This window comes from Heliangelus exortis, chromosome 23 (assembly GCF_036169615.1).
Source record: "Heliangelus exortis chromosome 23, bHelExo1.hap1, whole genome shotgun sequence".
Lineage (NCBI taxonomy): Eukaryota > Metazoa > Chordata > Aves > Apodiformes > Trochilidae > Heliangelus > Heliangelus exortis.
The window spans coordinates 2,054,634-2,074,527 of NC_092444.1; the positions used below are offsets into that span (position 1 = coordinate 2,054,634).

Here is a 19,894-nt window from a genome sequence, read left to right on the forward strand (position 1 = left end):
CCAAGCACCACCAAGGGTGGTGGGTGAGGGGACAGGGCTGGTGTCACCTCCCTTGGCCAGGGGCACCCTGGGGGTGTCCCCACTGCCCCCCAGGTGTTTGGGGGGTTCCCCTTGTGCCCACTCATGAGATGGTGGAGGGGGACCCTGAGACCCCAGAACTTGGGGTCCTGAAGTGTGTGAGGTGGGGACACCCCTGTGGTGTCCCCGTGGTGATGGTGTCCCCAGAGCTGGTGGCCATGGTGGGGAGTGTCCCCAAAGCCAGTGTCCAGGTTGCTGAGGGGTCCCTGGGGTTTTTTTTCCCTTTAATGGTGACAAATCCTTTGATCCCAGGGCTGGTGGCCATGGTGAGGTGTCCCTAGAGATGGTGTCCTGGTGAGCTGGTGACACTTGTGATAAGATCCTTGTGCTGAGATCTCCCTGGAGGTGATGGCAGTGGGGAGGTGTCCCCGGTGTGGTGGCCACGTGTCCTTCAAACTGGTGGCCACGGGTGTCCCCAGGGCACTGGAATGGTGACAAATCCTTGAGCTGGTGGCACCCGTGTTGGGGACACCTCCCTCAAGCTGATGTGGCCACAGTGGTGACGTCCCCAGAGGTGGTAGGTGGCCGTGTCTGGGGAGGTGTCCCTGGACCTGGTGGCCACAGGGAGAGATCCCTGGAGCCCGTGCTCAGGTGTCCCCAGAGCTGGTGGCCATGGTGGGGAGGTGTCCCCAAAGCCCCCTCGAGGTTGCTGAGGGGTCCCTGGGGTTTTTTTCCCTGTAGGGGTGACAAATCCTTTGCTGCAAGTGCTGAGGGATCCCCAGGGCTGGTGGCCATGGTGAGGTGTCCCTGGAGATGTGTCCTGGTGAGCTGCTGGCACTTGTGACAAGATCCTTGTGCTGAGATCTCCCTGGAGGCGATGGCCACGTGTCCTTCAAACTGGTGGCCATGGCCAGGTGTCCCCAGAGCACTGGAATGGTGACAAATCCTTGGAGCTGGTGGCTGGGAGGAGGTGTCCCCGCTGCTGGCACCCACGTTGGGGACATCTCCCTCAAGCTGATGTCCCTGGTGATGGTGACGTCCCCAGAGGTGGTGGCCGTGTCTGGGGAGGTGTCCCTGGACCTGGTGGCCACAGGGAGAGGTCCCTGGAGCCCGTGCTCAGGTGTCCCCAGAGCTGGTGCCACCGTGGTGACACGTTCAGACCACGGTGTCCTTGTGATGGTGTCCCCAGAGCTGGTGGCCACACAGCTGTCCCCAGGCCTGGTGGCCCAGCACCAATGGGTCACTCGTGCCCCCCACCCAAGGCCACCAAACCCCCAAGACCCCTGGGGGTGCTCTGCTGCCCACCTCCCCCCCCCTGGGGACACCCCATCCCTTGGTCACCCAGAGCCACCACCACCGTGTCCCCCACCCACCCAGGACCACCCAGGAACTGCCCCCTCCCCACCATTTTTTTTTTTTTAACCCTTCCCCAACAAACACACAAAAAAAACCCCAAAACGCCCCAAATTTGGATTCATTGTGGTGGGTTTTTTTTTTCTGGTTTTATTCTCTTTTTGCAGCGGGTGCCAGGGCCTGGGGGGCACTTGGGGGGGGGGGGGGGGTTCCACTTCTTTTTGTCACCGTGAGGCCACGGTGTGTCCCCCCCCCAGCTTCTCCATCACCCACAATGCAAGACAGCGAGGAGGGGGGGGGGGGTGAAAAAAAAAAAAGGGCCTTTTTTTTTTTTTTTTTCTATTTTTTTCTCAATTTTCTCCTTTTTTTTTTCCTTTTTTCCCCTTTTTTACTAAGGTGGGACCTAGCTCCAGGTGGGGGGGGGGTTTGGATTGCTCCAAAGAAATTTAAAAAGCCCCAAAATGGGGGGGGGGGGGAGGGGGGGGAGAGGTGTATTTACACGGTATTAACATGCTGACAAAAAAGGTTACAATATATATCATACAACATCGAGGGGGGGGGAGGGCTGAGGGGGGAAAAAAGGGGGGAAAAAAAATAACAAAGGGGGGGGAAAATTAATAAAGGTGGGTAAATAAACACCCCGAGGGGGGGGGGGGGGGACATGACGAAACAAAACAAAAACCCTCAAAAAAAAAAAAAAAGGCAGATTAAGGCTTAAAAGTGTATAAAAAAAATAAGAGTTAATATCCAAAAATGGAACTGAAAAAGAGGAATATAAAGGGTTTGGTTTGTTGTTTTTTTTTTTTTTTTTTTTTTTTGGGGGGGGGGTCTGGAGTTGTTGTGGTGCTGGGGGGGGCACACACGACCCCCCCACCCTGGTTTTATGTACAGCCACCCCCCCCCCCCCTCACCCAGAGGAGATTTTGGGGGGGACATCATGGGGTGGGGGGGGGTGGATTCTTAAAATTAAAAAATCACCCCCCAAAAAATAAAAAATAAAGGGGGGGGGGGGGGCAGCCATGAGTCCTGGCAGAGTCCTGGGGGGTGCAGGGGGGGGGTTATGGGTTTAACACCCCCCCCCCCCCCCCTCACACCCTTGTGTTGTCTCCTCTCCACCCCCGGGTGAGTTTTGGGTGGGATTTGGGTGGTTTTAGCAGCACCAAGTTCTTGCCAATAAATATTTATATATATATTTGTATCCAAAAATTGGGGCAGGAAGTGGGAGGGGGGGGGGGGAAGCATGGGAGGAAAGCCCCCTACCCCCCACCCCCCCCCCTCCTTCCTCCTCACACACCCATTCCCCCCCCCCCCCCAAAAATCACCCCAAACTGCAGAGATTCAAAGTGCTCTGAAACCGTCTTTGGATGGCACCAAACCTTGGGGAGGAGGGGGGGGGGGGAGGGAAGGTGGGGGCTTCTCCTCCTTCAGAAGGGAAAGGGGGGGGTGGTCCCATCCTCTGTGGACCCCCCCCCCCAAGCCCCCCCAACCCCCCCCCCCCCTTTTGCTGCTGGTGAGGGTGGTCCTGGTTAGATGAGGGAGATCCGTACGGGGATGCCCGGAGATTCCGTCCGCTGCGGGGAGTGTTGGCTGACCAGGTGCTCAACCACCGTGTGTTTGGACATGTGCTTCATCAGATAGGTCTCCTGGGACATGGACACGGGGGTCAGGGGGGGCATTGGGTCTCAAGGGGGTTTGGGGGCTCTGGGAGGTCTTGGGGGGGTGGATTTCAAGGAGGTTTCTTAGGGGGGTGGATCTCGGGGGTTGGGATATCTTGGGGGGCTTTAGGATGGTGGAGCTTGGGGGGGCTTTGGGATGGTGGATCTCAAAGAGGATTCTTGAGATGGTGGATCTCAAGGAGGTTTTCTTGGATGGTGGATCTCAGGGGTTGGTCTCTTGGGGGTCTTTGGGATGGTGGATCTCAAGGAGGTTTCTTGGGATGGTGGATCTCAGGGGGCTTCTGGGGGTCTTGAGGGGGTGGATTTCAAGGAGGTTTCTTGGGGGGGTGGATCTTGGGGGTTGGGATATCTTGGGGGCTTTGGGATGGTGGATATGTGGGAGGTTTCTTGGGATGGTGGATCTCAGGGGGCTTTGGGGACTCTTGTGGTTCTTTGGGATGGTGGATCTCAAAGAGGATTCTTGGGATGGTGGATTTCAGGGAGGTTTCTTGGGATGGTGTGTATCTGGGAGGTTTCTTGGGATGGTGGATCTCAGGGGGTTTGGGGCTCTGGGGGTCTTGGGGGGGTGGATTTCAAGGAGGTTTCTTGGGGGGGTGGATCTCGGGGATTGGGATATCTTGGGGTCTTTGGATGGTGGATCTCAGGGAGGTTTCTTGGGAGATGGTGGATCTTGAGGGTCTTTGGGATGGTGGATATCTGGGAGGTTCTTGGGATGGTGGATCTCAGGGGGCTTTGGGGACTCTTGGGGGTCTTTGGGATGGTGGATCTCAAAGAGGATTCTTGAGATGGTGGATTTCAGGGAGGTTTCTTGGATGGTGGATCTCAGGGGGGTTTGGGGGCTCTGGGGGGTCTTGGGGGGGTAGATTTCAAGGAGGTTTCTTAGGGACGATGGATCTCGGGGGTTGGGATATCTTGGGGGTCTTTGGGATGGTGGATCTCAAGGAAATTTCTTGGGATGGTGGATCTTGGGGGGCTATGGGATGGTGGATCTCAAGGAAGTTTCTTGGGATGGTGGATCTGGGGGGCTTTGGGATGGTGGATCTCAAGGAAATTTCCTGGGATGGTGGATCTTGGGGGGCTTTGGGATGGTGGATCTCAAGGAAATTTCTTGGGATGGTGGATCTCAAAGAGGATTCTTGAGATGGTGGATCTCAAGGAGGTTTCTTGGGATGGTGGATCTCGGTTGGGTCTCTTGGGGGTCTTTGGGATGGTGGATCTCAAGGAGGTTTCTTGGCATGGTGGATCTCAGGGGGCTTTGGGGGCTCCTGCGGGTCTTGAGGGGGTGGATTTCAAGGAGGTTTCTTGGGATGGTGGATCTTGGGGGTTGGGATATCTTGGGGGGCTTTGGATGGTGGATATGTGGGAGGTTTCTTGGGATGGTGGATCTCAGGGGCTTGGGGACTCTTGGGGTTCTTTGGGATGGTGGATCTCAAAGAGGATTCTTGGGATGGTGGATTTCAGGGAGGTTTCTTGGGATGGTGTGTATCTGGGAGTTTCTTGGGATGGTGGATCTCAGGGGGGTTTGGGGGCTCTGGGGGTCTTGGGGGGGTGGATTTCAAGGAGGTTTCTTGGGGAGGTGGGATCTCAGGTTGGATATCTTGGGGGTCTTGGGGATGGGTGATCTCAAGGAAATTTCTTGGGATGGTGGATCTTGGGGGGCTTTGGGATGGTGGACCTCAAGGAAATTTCTTGGGATGGTGGATCTCAAAGAGGATTCTTGAGATGGTGGATCTCAAGGAGGTTTCTTGGCATGGTGGATCTCAGGGGCTTTGGGGCTCCTGGGGGCTCTTGGGGGGGTGGATTTCAAGGAGGTTTCTTGGGGGGGTGGATCTTGGGGGTTGGGATATCTTGGGGGGCTTTGGGATGGTGGATATCTGGGAGGTTTCTTGGGATGGTGGATCTCAGGGGGCTTTGGGACTCTCGGGGTTCTTTGGATGGTGGATCTCAAAGAGGTTTCTTGGGGTGGTGATCTCAAAAACGATTCTTGAGATGGTGGATTTCAGGGAGGTTTCTTGGATGGTGTGTATCTGGGAGGTTTCTTGGGATGGTGGATCTCAGGGGGGTTTGGGGGCTCTGGGGGGTCTTGGGGGGGTGGATTTCAAGGAGGTTTCTTGGGGAGGTGGATCTTGGGGGTTGGGATATCTTGGGGGTCTTTGGGATGGTGGATCTCAAGAAGTTTCTTGGGATGGTGGATCTTGGGGGGCTTTGGGATGGTGGATCTCAAGGAAGTTTCTTGGGATGGTGGATCCAAAGAGGATTCTTGAGATGGTAGATCTCAGGGAGGTTTTCCTGGGATGGTGGATCTCAGGGCTGGGTCTCTTGGGGTCTTTGGATGGTGGATCTCAAGGAGGTTTCTTGCATGGTGGATCTCAGGGGGCTTTGGGGCTCCTGGGGGTCTTGAGGGGGTGGATTTCAAGGAGGTTTCTTGGGGGGGTGGATCTCGGGGGGTTGGGATATCTTGGGGGTCTTGGGGATGGTGGATCTTGGGGTCTTGGGGATGGTGGATATCTGGGAGGTTTCTTGGGATGGTGGATCTCAGGGGGCTTTGGGGACTCTGGGGGTCTTTGGAATGGTGGATCTCAAGGAGGTTTCTTGGGTGGTGGATCTCAGGGTTTGAGTCTCTTGGGGGTCTTAAGGGGGTGGATCTCAAAGAGGTTTCCTGGGATGGTGGATCTCAGGGTTTGGGATATCTTGGGGGGTCTTTGGAATGGTGGATCTCAAGGAAATTTCTTGGGATGGTGATCTCAGGGGTTGGGGGCTCTTGGGGGTCTTTGGGATGGTGGATCTCAAAGAGATTTCCTGGGATGGTGGATCTCAGAGGTGTTTCTTGGGGTGGTGGATCTCAGGGGGGTTGGGGTCTCCTGGGGGTCTTTGGGGGGTGGGATTTCAGGGAGGTTTCTTGGGGTGGTGGATCTCAGGGGGCTTTGGGGGCTCTTGGGGGGCTTTGGGGGGGGTGGATTTCAAGAAGGTTTCTTGGGGGGATGGATCTCAAAGAGGGGTGAGGGGACTGGGGGTGCTGGATCTCAGAGGGGTTGGGGTGATGGATCTCAGGGTTTTGGGGTGATGGATCTCAGAGGGGTTGGGGTGATGGATCTCAGGGTTTTGGGGTGATGGATCTCAGAGGGGTTGGGGTGATGGATCTCAGGTTTTTGGGGTGATGGATCTCAGGGTTTTGGGGTGATGGATCTCAGGTTTTTGGGGTGATGGATCTCAGGGGTTTTGGGGTGATGGATCTCAGGGTTTTGGGGTGCTGGATTTCAGGTTTTTGGGGTGATGGATCTCAGGTTTTTGGGGTGATGGATCTCAGGGTTTTGGGTGATGGATCTCAGGTTTTTGGGGTGATGGATCTCAGGTTTTTGGGCCTGCTGGATCTCGGGTTGTTTTTTTTAAGGACAGTTGATCTAAGAGGGATTTTTGGGGGGCAGTGGATCTCAGGGCTGTTTTTCCCTTGGGTGGGGGAGCTGAGGGAGGATTTTGGGGGAGGTGTCCCCAGCTCACCGAGGTATAGGCACGGCCACACATGCTGCAGCAGTAGGCCTTGGCGTGTTTGATGGCATGAGCAGAGAGGTGGATCTGCAGGGAGGCTGAGTCGGTGTAAGCCCGGTAGCAGTTGGGGCACTTGTAGGGTTTGTCCTTGTTGTGCTGGCGCTGTGGGACTGGAATGGTGGTGGGGGTGGTTACAGCCATCAACTGGTCTTCCTCCCTGCCCCGGAGGGGGGAGAGGAGCCCCAAAACCCCCCCAAAGGGGGGTTTTGGGGCTCCTCTCCCCCCTCCGGGGCCACCACTGACCTGGAGGTTGGAGAGTTGCGTGAAGGCCTTTTCACAGCCAGGGTGTGGGCACTTGTAGGGTCTGTCACCGGTGTGGATTCTGGAAGGGGGTGAAGAACATCAGGAGAACATCAGGAGAACATCAGGTGACTGTCACCCACAGCCCAACACCTCGGTGGAGAGGCCACGGGGAGGGGGGGGGCAGATGAAGGGCAAGGTGTCCAGTGAGGTAATGGGGTGGGGGGACTTGGGGATGAAGGTCAAGGGGTTTGGAGAGGGGGAGGGGTGGAGGTGGTGGAGGTGATGAAGGTGATGAAGGTGGTGAAGATGAAGGTGGTGAAGATGATGAAGGTGGTGGAGATGGTGGAGACGAGGAAGGTGGTGGAGATGGGGAAGGTGGTGAAGATGATGAATGTGATGAAGGTAGTGAAGATGATGAAGGGTGGTGAAGATGATGAAGGTGGTGGATGTGGTGGAGATGAGGAAGGTGGTGGAGATGGGGAAGGTGGTGAAGATGATGAATGTGATGAAGGTAGTGAAGATGATGAAGGTGGTGAAGATGATGAAGGTGGTGGACATGGTGGAGATGAGGAAGGTGAGGAAGATGGGGAAGGTGGTGAAGATGATGAATGTGATGAAGGTAGTGATGATGATGAAGGTGGGTGAAGATGATGAAGGTGGTGGACATGGTGGAGATGAGGAAGGTGGGGAAGATGGGGAAGGTGGGGAAGATGGGGAAGGTGGGAAGATGGGGAAGGTGGGGAAGATGGGTAAGATGGTGGAGGTGAGGAAGGTTGTGAAGATGATGAAGGTGGTGGACGAGGTGGAGACGAGGAAGGTGGGGAAGATGGGGAAGGTGGTGGAGGTGATGAAGGTGGTGAAGATGATGAAGGTGGTAGAGATGATGAAGGTGGTGGAGATGGAGATGAGGAAGGTGGTGGAGATGGGGAAGGTGGTGAAGATGAAGGTGATGAAGGTAGTGAAGATGATGAAGGTGGTGGATGTGGTGGAGATGAGGAAGGTGGGGAAGATGGGGAAGGTGGGGAAGATGGTGGAGGTGAGGAAGGTGGTGAAGATGATGAAGGTGGCAGAGATGATGAAGGTGGTGGAGATGGTGGAGATGAGGAAGGTGGTGGAGATGGGGAAGGTGGTGAAGATGATGAAGGTGATGAAGGTAGTGAAGAAGATGAAGGTGGTGAAGATGATGAAGGTGGTGGACATGGTGCAGATGAGGAAGGTGGGGAAGATGGGGAAGGTGGTGAAGATGGGTAAGATGGTGGAGGTGAGGAAGGTGGTGAAGATGATGAAGGAGGTGAAGATGATGAAGGAGGTGAAGATGATGAAGGTGGTGGACGAGGTGGAGACAAGGAAGGTGGGGAAGATGGGGAAGGTGGTGGAGGTGATGAAGGTGGTGAAGATGATGAAGGTGGTAGAGATGATGAAGGTGGTGGAGATGAGGAAGGTGGTAGAGATGGGGAAGGTGGTGGAGATGGGGAAGGTGGATGAGGTGATGAGCAGCTTGGAGACAGTTAAAGTGGTGGAGATGAGCATGGTGGGGATCATGAAGGTGGGAGATGATCTGTGTGGTGGGGTCAGTGAAGATGGTGGGGATGCTGAGTGTGGTGGGGATGCTGAAGGCAGTGGGAACGATGAGCATGATGGGGACAGATGAGTGTGGTGGGGATTGCAGTGGCAGCAAGGAGGTGGATGACCACGGCAGGGTGGCTAAAGGTGGTGGAGATGCTGGGTGTGGTGGGGACAGATGAGCAGGGTGGCCACGATGTCAGTGGGGATGGTGGGATGGTGGTGGGGCCACCAGTGAAGGTGGTGGAGATGCTGGGTGTGACGGGGTGGATGAAGGTGGTGGGGACGAGGGGCAGGATGCGGGAGATGCTGGGCAGACCCCCCCAGGAAGATGCTGCTGAGGGACCTGCCCAGCTTCCCAGCTGCCTCCCTATCCCCACAGGGCCATCCCCCTCACCTGGTGTGCTGCTGGAGGTGGGACAGCTGGCGGAAGGACTTCTCGCAGTAGGAGCAGTGGTAGGGTTTGACCCCCAGGTGGATGCGGAGGTGCTGGGCCAGGTAGGAGGCGTTGGCAAAGGATTTGGAGCAGTGGGGGCACTTGTGGGGCTTGGCCTCTGTGTGCGACTTGGAGTGGATCTGCATCTCCGACTTGGTGAAGAACGTCAAGGGGCAGACCTTACACCTGGAGAGGGACAGCCCAGGGTCACCTCAGCTCCCCCCACGCCCCCCCCGAAGCGGTCGTTGAGGTCCTACCTGTAGGTTTTGCCCTCTTTGGCCGTCTCCCCCGAGGCCAGGATGGGGTAGGGCACCACCAGGACCGGGGGGCCCGAAGGATTTTCCGCTTTGATTTTCTTCCGCCCGCGCTCGGCCTTGGGTGCCCCCAGCAAACCGTGGCCCTGGATTGTCTTTATGGAGTCGAGGAGGGGGGGGCTGGTGATTCCTGAGATTAGGGTGGGCGAGGAGGCGATGAGGCGGCTCTGGCTGGTGGAGGTGGGGGTGGAGGGGGTGGTGGTCCCAGTCCCCGTGCTGGATTCCGAGGTGCTGACCGCAGGCGCGCGGGAAGCCAACCCCAGCCCTGGGGGGAAAAGGAGGAAGGGGAGGTGATGGTCATGGTCAATCCCCCCCCCTCCTCCCCTTCTTTTTCTTCTCTCCCGACTAAGGGAGATTTCTCCCCGAAAACGTGTTGGGGGTTGCTCTGGTGGTACCCAGAATCATGGAATGTTCAGGGTTGGAAGGGAGCTCTGGAGACCCCCCAGTCCAACCCCCCTGTCCCAGCAGGATCCCCCAGAGCAAACCAGTCCCAAGGAGCTGCTCTGCCCTGCAGTGTGCTGGGGGCACCAAGGCAGCAAAGCTCTGCACCCCAGCTCAGTGTCCACAGCACCCAGTGAGGATGCTGAGCTGGTGCTGAGCACCCCAGGGTGCAGGGCAGGGGCTTCCAGCTCCTCTGCAAGGCTGGGGCTTGGTGGGAGCCATGGGACTCTGCCCCAGCACATCTGGGAGAGAATCACAGAATGTTCAGGGTCAGAAGGGAGCTCTGGAGATCATCCAGACCAAACTTCTGCCCCAGCAGGATCCCCCAGGGCAGGGCACACAGAACACATCCAGGGGGGGTTGGAAAGGCTCCAGAGAAGGAGACTCCACAACCTCTCTGGGCAGCCTGGGCCAGGGCTCCCTCAGCCTCACACTCCAGAAGTTTTGAGGTGGAACTTCCCCTGTTCCAGCTCCAACCCATTATTCCTTGTCCTGGGCACCCCAGAACAGAGATTGTCCCCTTCCTCTTGCCCCCCACCCCTCAGCTATTGATGGACATTCAGCAGATCCCCTCTCAGCCTCCTCTCCTCAAGGCTGAGCAGCCCCAGGGCTCTCAGTCTCTCTCCACACCAGAGATGCTCAAGTCCCTTCAGCACCCTCCCAGCTCTCCCTGGGACTCTCTCCAGTAGCTCCCTGTCTCTCTGCAACTGGGGAGCCCCAAACTGGACCCAGTATTCCAGCTGTGGTCTCCTCAGGGCAGAGCTGAGGGGGAGGAGAACCTCCCTGGCCCTGCTGGACACACTTTTCCTGATGCCCCCAGGACACCCCTGGAGAATTCCCTGTCCATCAGGACTCCAAGGGCTTTCTCCATGGAGCTGCTTTTCCAGCAGGACATTCCCAAACCTGTCCTGGGGGTTGGGGTTGTTCCTCCCCAGATTCAGGACTCTGTGTTTGTCCTTACTTGAACTCCACACTGTCCACCTCCGCCCAGCTCCCCCCTGTCCCTGTGTCCCTGTCCCTGTGTCCCCGTCCCTGTGTCCCTGTCCCTGTCCCCCCGTCCCTGTCCCTGTGTTCCTGTCCCTGTCCCCCTGTCCCTGTCCCCCTGTCCCTGTACTTGTGTCCCTGTCCCCCTGTCCCTGTCCCTGTGTTCCTGTCCCTGTGTCCCTGTCCCTGTGTCCCTGTCCCTGTCCCCGTCCCTGTCCCTGTCCCTGTGTCCCCATCTCTGTCCCTGTGTTCCTGTCCCTGTGTCCCTGTCCCTGTGTCCCTGTCCCTGTACTTGTGTCCCTGTACTTGTGTCCCTGTCCCTGTGTCCCTGTCCCTGTCCCTGTGTCCCTGTCCCTGTGTCCCTGTCCCTGTACTTGTGTCCCTGTCCCCCTGTCCCTGTGTCCCCATCTCTGTCCCTGTGTCCCTGTCCCCATGTCCCTGTCCCTGTACTTGTGTCCCTGTACTTGTGTCCCTGTCCCCCTGTCCCTGTCCCTGTGTTCCTGTCCCTGTCCCTGTCCCTGTGTTCCTGTCCCCGTCCCTGTGTCCCCATCCCTGTCCCCCTGTCCCTGTCCCTGTGTCCCTGTCCCTGTTCCTGTACCTGTGACAGTGCTGGTGGCCGGCCGGGCGTGCAGGGCCACATCAGGCTGGGGGACAGCTTGGGGGTGTAGTCCTGGGACCTGCTGCAGTTTGGGGAGGGACATGATGGACTGGCTGCTCTCGGCAGGGGAGGGGGGCACCAGGAGGGGCTGCTGGGAGGCCACGGAGGTGGGGGGCAAGTGGGGGGGTCGGATCTTCTCCGCCATCAACTGCTCCTTGATTTTGTTGATCAGGACCAGGTTGTCCAGCTGGGGAGGGGGAAGGAGAAGAAATTAAAGAGGTGGGACCCCCACTTATCCCCTCCCTGTGTCTGTCTGTCCTCCCCCCTCCCCAGACTCCCCGTGGGGGGGGTCCTACCTGGCTGGGCATGGTGGGGGGGGGGTGGCCAGAAGTAGGGGTTGTTGAAGCGAGGCTCCGCCATCCTGTGGGGAAAAGGGGGGGACAGGTTATGGGGTGTCACCAACCACCATATGGACCCTCCCCACCCTTTCATCCCCCCCCCCTCCCCTCAAAAAAAAGCAACAGGGGCAGGCAGGGAGCAGGCAGGGCTGGGGAACCTCCTGAGCATCTCCTCAGCTGGAAGTTCCTGCAGGGGCACAGGGACACCGAGCACCCCCGAGACCCCAAAACACCAGCAAGTACCCCAGGAGGTCACTTGGCAATGGGGGGGTGTGGAAATTTAGGGGAACCCCCCCTCCCCAAGACCTCCCAAGGCCTGGAGAGACCCACATTGCTCCTCTGGTATCTCCAGGAGGGACTGAGGTGGCAGTGAGGACAAGCACGACGGCGGCACATCCAACCCAACCCAACCCCAGCTGAATCCCACCTTCCCAAAACCAAAATCCCCCCCTTCCCAAATCCCAAGCGACGCAACCCACGGCCTCGGCAGGAAGGCCCCATCTGCAGGGGGGCCAGGAGGCACAAACACAGCAGGAAAATTCACTCCAAATCCATTTTTGACTGATAGGAAACATTGGAGAGGGAAGAGAGGGAGCGAGGAAACCCCCTGGGACAGCATCCCCACCCTGGGACACCCCACTGAGGGGGTGAGGGACTGCAGGGACATGGAGATGTCCCCAAGGAGCCTGGGACAAGGAGACCAGAACGTCCCCAAAAGCTTTGGAGGTGGTGGGGGTGGGTGGGTGGGTGGGATTTCTGGGGAAACTGAGGCACAGAGAGCTCCAGGTGAGGACTGGGGGATGATGTTTGGTGTTTGCTGGGGGGGCAGCTCCTCCACCCTGATGCCAGCTGGGAGCATCCCAAAAACAAACCCCCTCAGGGTGGGGATGGGTCCATGAGCCTTCCTCTTCCTCCTCCCCCTCTTCCTCCTCCCTGCCCCTGGGTTGAAGCCAGACCCCCAGCTCCCTGCAGGTGGGGGGGCAGCACCCAGCACAGGGGGTTCTGCTCCCCCCAGGACTCAGCACCCATCCCCCCACCCACCACCCCCCCAAAGCATGAAGAAGAGTCACAGGCAGAGGACCCCTCCGGGTTCACTTTTTGGGGGGGATGAAACTGAAGCAGAGAGGAGGGAACCCCCCCCCCAACCCTCCCCACAAGCAGCAGCATGGGACCAGGCACATTTTTGGGGTGTTATGGAGGGTTTTGGAGGCAGTGCTGAGGAACGGGAGCCATTTTGTGCAGCCCACCCCAACCAGACCACCTGGACACCAGGAAAATTCCAGCAATTCCCCTTCCCTGCCCCAAACCATGTCACAATCCCCCCCTGCCCCCCCAACAACAGCTGCCCAGCCACCAAATTTCAGCTTTTTCAAGCAAAACCAGACCCGGATTCTCGCAATATCCTCAGGAACAAATGTTTTCCCACCCCTATTTCCCCCCACACACCTCTCAGGGGGGTGGGAAGGCTTGGGGGTCCCACTCTGCACCACACCTGCCCACTTGGGGGCTGTGAAACCATTCCCCCCATGCACCCCCCCACACCGGCGGGTTGCTTTGCATCCTCTACATCTTCCCCCCCCCAAAATGTTGGGTTTTGGGGTTTTTTTTAGCACATTCTATACATGCCCCCCCACACAAAGCCCCCCTGGCTACGTATGGATTCACCAGCACGCTCGGGATGGTGGATGACGGCACGAGGGGGAACAGGGCTGAGCCTGGGTGACAGGGACAGGCAAGGGGGGTCTGGGTCCCCCCCTGATGCAGCCCAGCACCCCGGCATCAACCCCACCAGCTGGGCTGGCGTGGGAAAACAGGAAGCTGGAATTATGATGAGAAAAGGGATTTTTTTTGGAGCTGCTCCCCCGGCACAGCAGGTGCCCCACGACCTCCGTCCTTCCTGTCTGTCTGTCTGTCCATCCATCCATCTGTCCATCCATCCATCCATCCATCCATCCTTCTCCCTGTCCCAACGGCGTGCCAGGCTCCACCAGAGCCACCACTGCCACCAAACCATCACCAGGAGATGACACCAAGGTGCAAAGCCACCAAGGGGAAATTTTGGGGAGAAAAGGACAAAACGTCGCCTGCGTTCCCCACCCCCTCCCCCCCTTTGCCTCCACCCCAGGAGGTCTTATTACATTATTTAGGAATTATTTACGAAGCCAGCATGCTCAGAGGTTGATGAACTTGCCCGAAATAAAGAGGAAAGAAAACGGTCGGCGTGCCAAAATAATAATAATAAAAGAAATAAAGAAAATAATCCCTGTTCCTGTCCCGATTTAACGTTGTAAATCGTGCAGGAGGGGAGGGAGCAGCTTCCCCCCCCCTCTGCCCGGGCTGGGAGGGATGGCTGGGGGAGGGAGAGGGATGGGATATAAAGCAGATGGAAAGGAAAAAAAAATTACCTAAAAACTCCCTTTTTTTTTTTCTATATTCTCAGCTAACTATGAAAAATGGAAGCTGACACGCAGCAGAGGGAAGAAAAAAAAAAAAAAAGGAGAAAATCCATTAAAATGGAAATGATGAAGGGTTGGGAATGCTGCAGCCATCTCCCCCCTGGCTGTTCAGGGTGATGGGGGTGCCTTAGGACTCTTTGTGCCCCCCAGTTTTAGGCCAGGGAGGGGCAAATCCCCCCAGGGACAGGGCTCTGCGGCGGGACGAGGGGGTGGGAGAGCCCCCAGCATCCTCCACAGGCACCAGATTTGGCCAACTCTTGCCAAAGGGCCACCAAAGGCTGTCCTGGGGGTACAAAAAGCACCATGGAGGAGAGAGCTGTGGGCAGAGCAAGCAGGAAGATGCACAGAGCCCCCAAAAAGGGGTCTGAACCCCCAGCGCTGGCGGGGGTTGGGAAAGCGTCAGCATGTTGGGCGACCCTAAAAAAAAAAAAAAAAATTAAAAAAAAAAAAAACAAAAAAAAGCCACAAAACTCCTCACCCCAACACCTGGGGAGGGAAGGAAGAAGAGAGCAGGAGAAGCCATCAAGCCGGGGGCGAGAGGTGCGGGGATGGTGAGGAGGAGGAAAGGGGGGGGTGTAAGGGGCGTGCGGCGGTGGCGGCAGCGAGGGGGTCGGCGGTGGTGGTGGTGGTGTCCCGGCGGTGGTGGTGGTGGTGGTGGTGGTGGTGGGTTTGGTACTCACAGGCTGGCCTCAGAAGCCAGGTGGCCGCAGCTGCCTGGGGAGACGTGTCGATGAGGCTCCAGAGTGATGGGAGGTAGATGATGGCACACGGGTGGGGGGCACGAGCTCACTAGAGAGCCTTCCAACTTCCTACCCCACTGCCGCTAAGTCAAGCTACAGTTCTCTAGGGAACGCCTCTACCTTGGCAGCCCTCTCTGTCTCGCCTTCGCTGAAATAAAAAGAAACAAGAGATTTCTTTTTGCACGGGAGAAAAAAGGGGGGAAAACTCCCGGGGCAAACCCTACGGACGGAGGGCGAGCGACCGAGCACCCAGCCAAGGGGGGAGCCGGGAAGGGTTTGGGGGTGAACGGAGCGGCGGTCGGAGCGGCCGAAACGGGACCGAGCGAGCAGAGGAGCCCTCGGGGTCCCCCACCTGTCCCCGAGGGTCCTGGTGACAGCATCGGGGCAGAGATTTCCCCCCCTTTTTTTCCCCGTGCCAAGCGGCGAGCGCAGGAATGCCGACAGCGGGCGAGAGCCAAGCGGGGGGAGGTCCCCTTCTTGTGTGTCCCCCCCCTCACCTAAACCCCAACACGCCTTTGCCACCACGGGACGTGTCACCCCCCTCATCACAGGCGACGGTGACACCGGTGTGGCCGCCTCCCTGCCACCTCTGATGGTGGGCAAGGGCAGAACTTGGCTCTGCCCTCCACCGTGCCTCAGTTTCCCCCCAGAACACGAGGCCACAGCCTCTCTGCCGTCCCCCGGGTGCCAGCAGGGCCGGATGAGTTTTGGGGGGGGGGAAAGCGAGCATCCCCCAGGCAAAAAAATAAAACCAAACATCCCAGAGCCACCAGGGAGGGAAGCAGCATCAGTCACAAATCCCACTTCCATCCTGGGAGCACCCGAGTCCCTCCCCACCCGGACTGTCCCTTATCCGGGCGGGATTTACCCCAAAGCAGAGGTGGCAGAGGCCGGGGAAGCAGAACCAAAGGGCAAGACCCGAAACCCCCATCGCTCGGGGAGGGGGGGGGCGACTCCGCGCGCGCCAGAAGAATTCAGCCAAGATGGAACCAATTAAACCCCCCCAGATCCCCCCCTCAACACCCCCCTCACACAGCTTCCGCCCCCCGAAGGGCCGTTCACTGCTGCTTCTCCTCCAGATTTCCAGCAAAACCAACCCAAAACCGACCCCGATGCAAAGCCCACCCTGCTGCAGGGGTCCCCCCCCCCCGGGGAAGGGGGTGCAGAGGCGCAGGGACGAGGAGCCAAGCACTGGGGTGAAGCTGAAGGGGAGGCAAAGCCAGGCTGGGGACCACCGTGGGGTTTGTGTGCCCCCCCACCCCGAGGATGAAGGAGAGGGAAGTGGGGAGGCCAGGCTCCCAAAAGATGGGGTGCAGCTGCCTAGCCTGGGGGTGGGAACACCCCCCATCCATCCCGTCACCCGTGGGACATGGAGACAGGGAGACCCCACGCCTGGGGGGTGACACTCACGCCAAACACGGGGTCCACGTGGGGTGTCCCCCCCAACACACCATTCCCCAAGTGATGGGGGGGTCACCTGCCCCCCCCAGGCCCCCCAAAAACCCTCACCACCCTAAAAGAGACCAGCGGGGTAAAGCTGGAGCCCGCAAACAGACAGCTCAGGGGGCATCCAGCCCCCCGCGGCAGCAAGGGAGGGGGGGGGGTCTGGGGAGCACCCATGGGTGACCCCACGTGGCGCTGGGACCCCCGTGGTGGGTGGGGAAACCAGGGGCTGAGCAGGGGGTTCACCCCAGGAGGCAGCGAGCGCGCACCGAATCCAACATGCACTTAGTGTGGACACCGCACCCGCCGACCCAAAATCCACATTTATGGGGAAAAAAATAAAGAGGAGGAGGAGGAGGAGGAGGAGGGGGAAGAGGGGGGGGGGGGGGTGTCAAGGGAGAAAATTAATATTTTCCACGTATAAATAGATGGATCTTAAATGGGAGATTTCACATAGCCACATGCCCTGCACACACGGGGTCACATCCAGACCCTTCCCCTCAGGGGGGGGTTTTGGGCAGCTGCCCCCCCCCCCCCCCCCAGGTGCCCCCGGGCAGGCTAAAATCTGCCTCTGCTGCTGTAGAAATATATATATACACCCACACGATAACCCCTCCATTATTATGTGCATATATATATTTTTTTTTTTTGCCATACGCACCCAGCTCATGAGGTGCATCCAGAGCAGAAATTTTACGAAATATAAAACGAGAGGGGGGGGGGGGGGTGGGGGGTTTTTGGATCTGTTTTCCTGGGATAAGCTGGCATGCCACCTCTGCGAGTACTGGCGTTGCTTCCCCTTAATCCGCATCCATCTCCAGCTCTAGCTGAGCCCGGGTGCTGCACGCGGGGCGTTTCTCTGAGGGGGGGACAAGGAGGACAACTTCACACACCCCGAACCCACCGCCAGCCCCCGGCGCCACAGATCCCGGAGCAGAGGAACAAAAGCGAAGCGGCTCCGACCTACCCGACCCGTGGGAACAACGTGGGGTTTTTCCTGAAAACAGAGAGAACAACAACAACACAAAAAAAAAAAAAAAAAAACCCAAAAAAAAAAACAATCCAAACGAGAGAAAAAAAAAAAAAAACCACACCACACGACCGAAAAAAAAAAAACAAAAACAACAAAACAAACAAACAAAAAAAAAAACCACACCGTAAAAAACAAATATAAAAAAAAAAAAACCACACAATGTTGGGGGTTTTTTCGTTCTTTTTAAGCCCAGCTCGCCCCCAAGCTGCCTGCAAAGCCGAGGGATGGGGAGGCTGGCTGGAAAATTGGGGTTGAAATCCATCCCCCTCGCCCCGGACCCTCCGCCTCTCGGCAAAATTGCACGCCGGGAGGGAGCAAAAACTATTTTTTGCCTCTCTGCTAAAATATCACTTTATAATCTCATAAAAAAAAAAAAAAAAATAAAAAAAAACAACAAAACCAAACCCAACAACAAAAAAACCCCAAAATAAGGCCTCGGGCTCGAAGCCGCTATCGCTCGCTCCATCCTCCCCAGATTAAAAAACCCAGCTGACATCCCAAGGGCTGTGGGGCCGGGGAGGGGGGGGGGGAAAAATAAAAAGAAAAACAACCCAAGGAGCATCCTCCAACCTTGGTGGGTTATTTGCTGGAATAAAAATAAGAAAATCAGCAAAATTCATCATTCTGGGTTAAAACACGTCTCGGGCTGACTCGGCAATGCCGGCTCTAAGCTCTTTTCCCCCCCCCCTCCCCTCCCCAGACCCCCCGACGTGGCTGGAGATTATGGATGTATAAATAGTAGATGGCTTAAATATATGCGTGTCCAGGCGGACAGACAGACAGACAGACAGACCTCTCTAGGCACCGCCACGGGAATTTGGGTCCCTCGCTAAGGGCTGCCGCATTCCTGCCAAAGCGCGATGCAAAAAAAAAGAAAAAACCAAAAAAAAAAAAAACACTCCCCATTAGAGCTTCCCAGCCAGCGAGAGCACTTCGGAGACAAAACCGGTTAATGCGGAGAGAGAGAAGAAAGGGAGGGGGAAAAAAAAAAAAAGACCAAAAAAAAAAGAAAAAGGGAAAAAAAAAAAAAGAGATAACAAAAAGAAAAAAAAAAAGGGGGGGGGGAAAAAACCAACTGAATAAAAATGATAATAACAACAACAATAATCACCACCACCCCCGCGCTTCTTCCGCCACCCTCTGTGTAAGGAAAAAAGGCATGAATAAATAAAAATGCAACGCCCCCCCCCTCAAACATGCAACATCCACAAAAATAGGTACGTTCGGCTGCAATTAACTTTTCCATTAGACCATCCGGAGGGAGAGAAAAGGGAAAATCCAGCAAAATGGGGATTTTCCTGGATGTTTCCCCCCATTTTTCTTCCCCCCCCCCCCCCTCCGCTTTTCCTTCTTCCTTCCCGGTGAAGAGGGGAGGTGGGGGTAAAAATAAGCAAATAATAATAAAAAGAGGTGGAAAAAAGCGAAGTTTAGCGTTAAGTGAAGTTGAAATCCTCGACCTGGGAGGGGAGATGGAAAGGGGGGGGGGGGGGGTGGGGGTGGCCTTTTTTTTTTTTTTTCAGACAAAAAGGCCGGGGATGGGGATGGAGAGGGGGGGGTTTGGGGAAGGGGGGGGGTTGGCCCGTCCGGGAGCTTCTCCCCCCCCCCCCTTCATCCGCCGCCTCTCCCACATTCTCAGACGGTTTTATTAAAATTCGCAGACAAAAGGAAAACAAAAATGGCAGCCCCGGCTTATTTTTAAAACGCTAGGACGGGGACGCCATATTCTGCAGATCTGCGAGGAGGGAGAGGGTGGGGGGGGGAGAGGTTGAGGGGGGAAAAAATGGAAAAAAAAAAGAAAAAAGAAAAAAAGAAAAAAAAATTTAAATTAAAAAAAAAAATCAACAAACCAAAACGCACCGCGGGGAGGGGGAGTGTGGGGCCGCCCCCTCTTTCCCCCCCCCCCCCCCTCCTCCCCTCTACCCGGGGTGACGGGGAATGGGGGTTTTGAGGTGTTTTCGGAGGGATGAATGTGGGGGGGGGGGAAAGGATGAAGGGGGGGGTAAGAAGAAAAGGAAGAGGAAAAAGAAAAAAAAAAAAAAAAAAAAAAAAAAGGAGGAGGGGGGGGGTGGGGGGGGAAGATAAAAAAAAAAAGACACTTCCTATACCAACAGCCATGCTGCCCCCGCCGCGTCCCGCCGGCTCCGCCGCACGGAGGAAGATGGGCGCCCCGCACCGCCGCCCGCCCCCGCGCCCGCCCCCGCCGCCCGCCCAGCCCCGGGACGCGGCGGGCCCGGCCACGGCACCCGCCTTCCCCCCCTCCTCGGCACCGGGGCTGGGGGGGACGGGGGCACCCGCGGGGGGCGGCGGGGACCTGGGTAAGGACACGGCCACCACCCCTCCGCATCGACTCGCAACCTCCGCCATCGCCTCACGCTGCCACACCAACCCCCCCCCCCCGGGGCTCTGAACTCCCCCCGCGAAATCTCAGAGCCCCCAAAGCTCCTCAGAGCCCCCAGATCTCTTCAGAACCCCCCAAATCTCTTCAGCCGACCCCAAAGCTCCTCAGACCCCTCAAGTCTCTTCAAGCCTCCTCCAAATCTCCTCAGAACACCCCCCGAATCTCCTCAGACCCCTCAGATCTCCTCAGACCCCTCAATCTCCTCAGAACCCCCAAATCTCTTCAACTTCCCCCAAATCTCGAACCCCTAAATC

The 19,894-nt window shown here is 57.2% G+C and overlaps 1 protein-coding gene across 1 annotated transcript; it reads right to left on the minus strand.

The window, feature by feature from the left end:
• Positions 1-1,511: 1,511 nt before the first annotated feature.
• ZNF362 (zinc finger protein 362) lies at positions 1,512-19,601 on the minus strand. Its single transcript, XM_071766929.1, is given in 12 exon segments — positions 1,512-3,014; positions 6,546-6,703; positions 6,830-6,915; positions 8,797-9,021; positions 9,093-9,414; positions 11,173-11,419; positions 11,529-11,552; positions 11,554-11,593; positions 16,983-17,011; positions 17,013-17,068; positions 19,348-19,399; positions 19,401-19,601. Coding segments are annotated over 12 exon segments (1,542 nt in total). The 5' UTR covers positions 19,587-19,601; the 3' UTR covers positions 1,512-2,897.
• Positions 19,602-19,894: the final 293 nt, after the last annotated feature.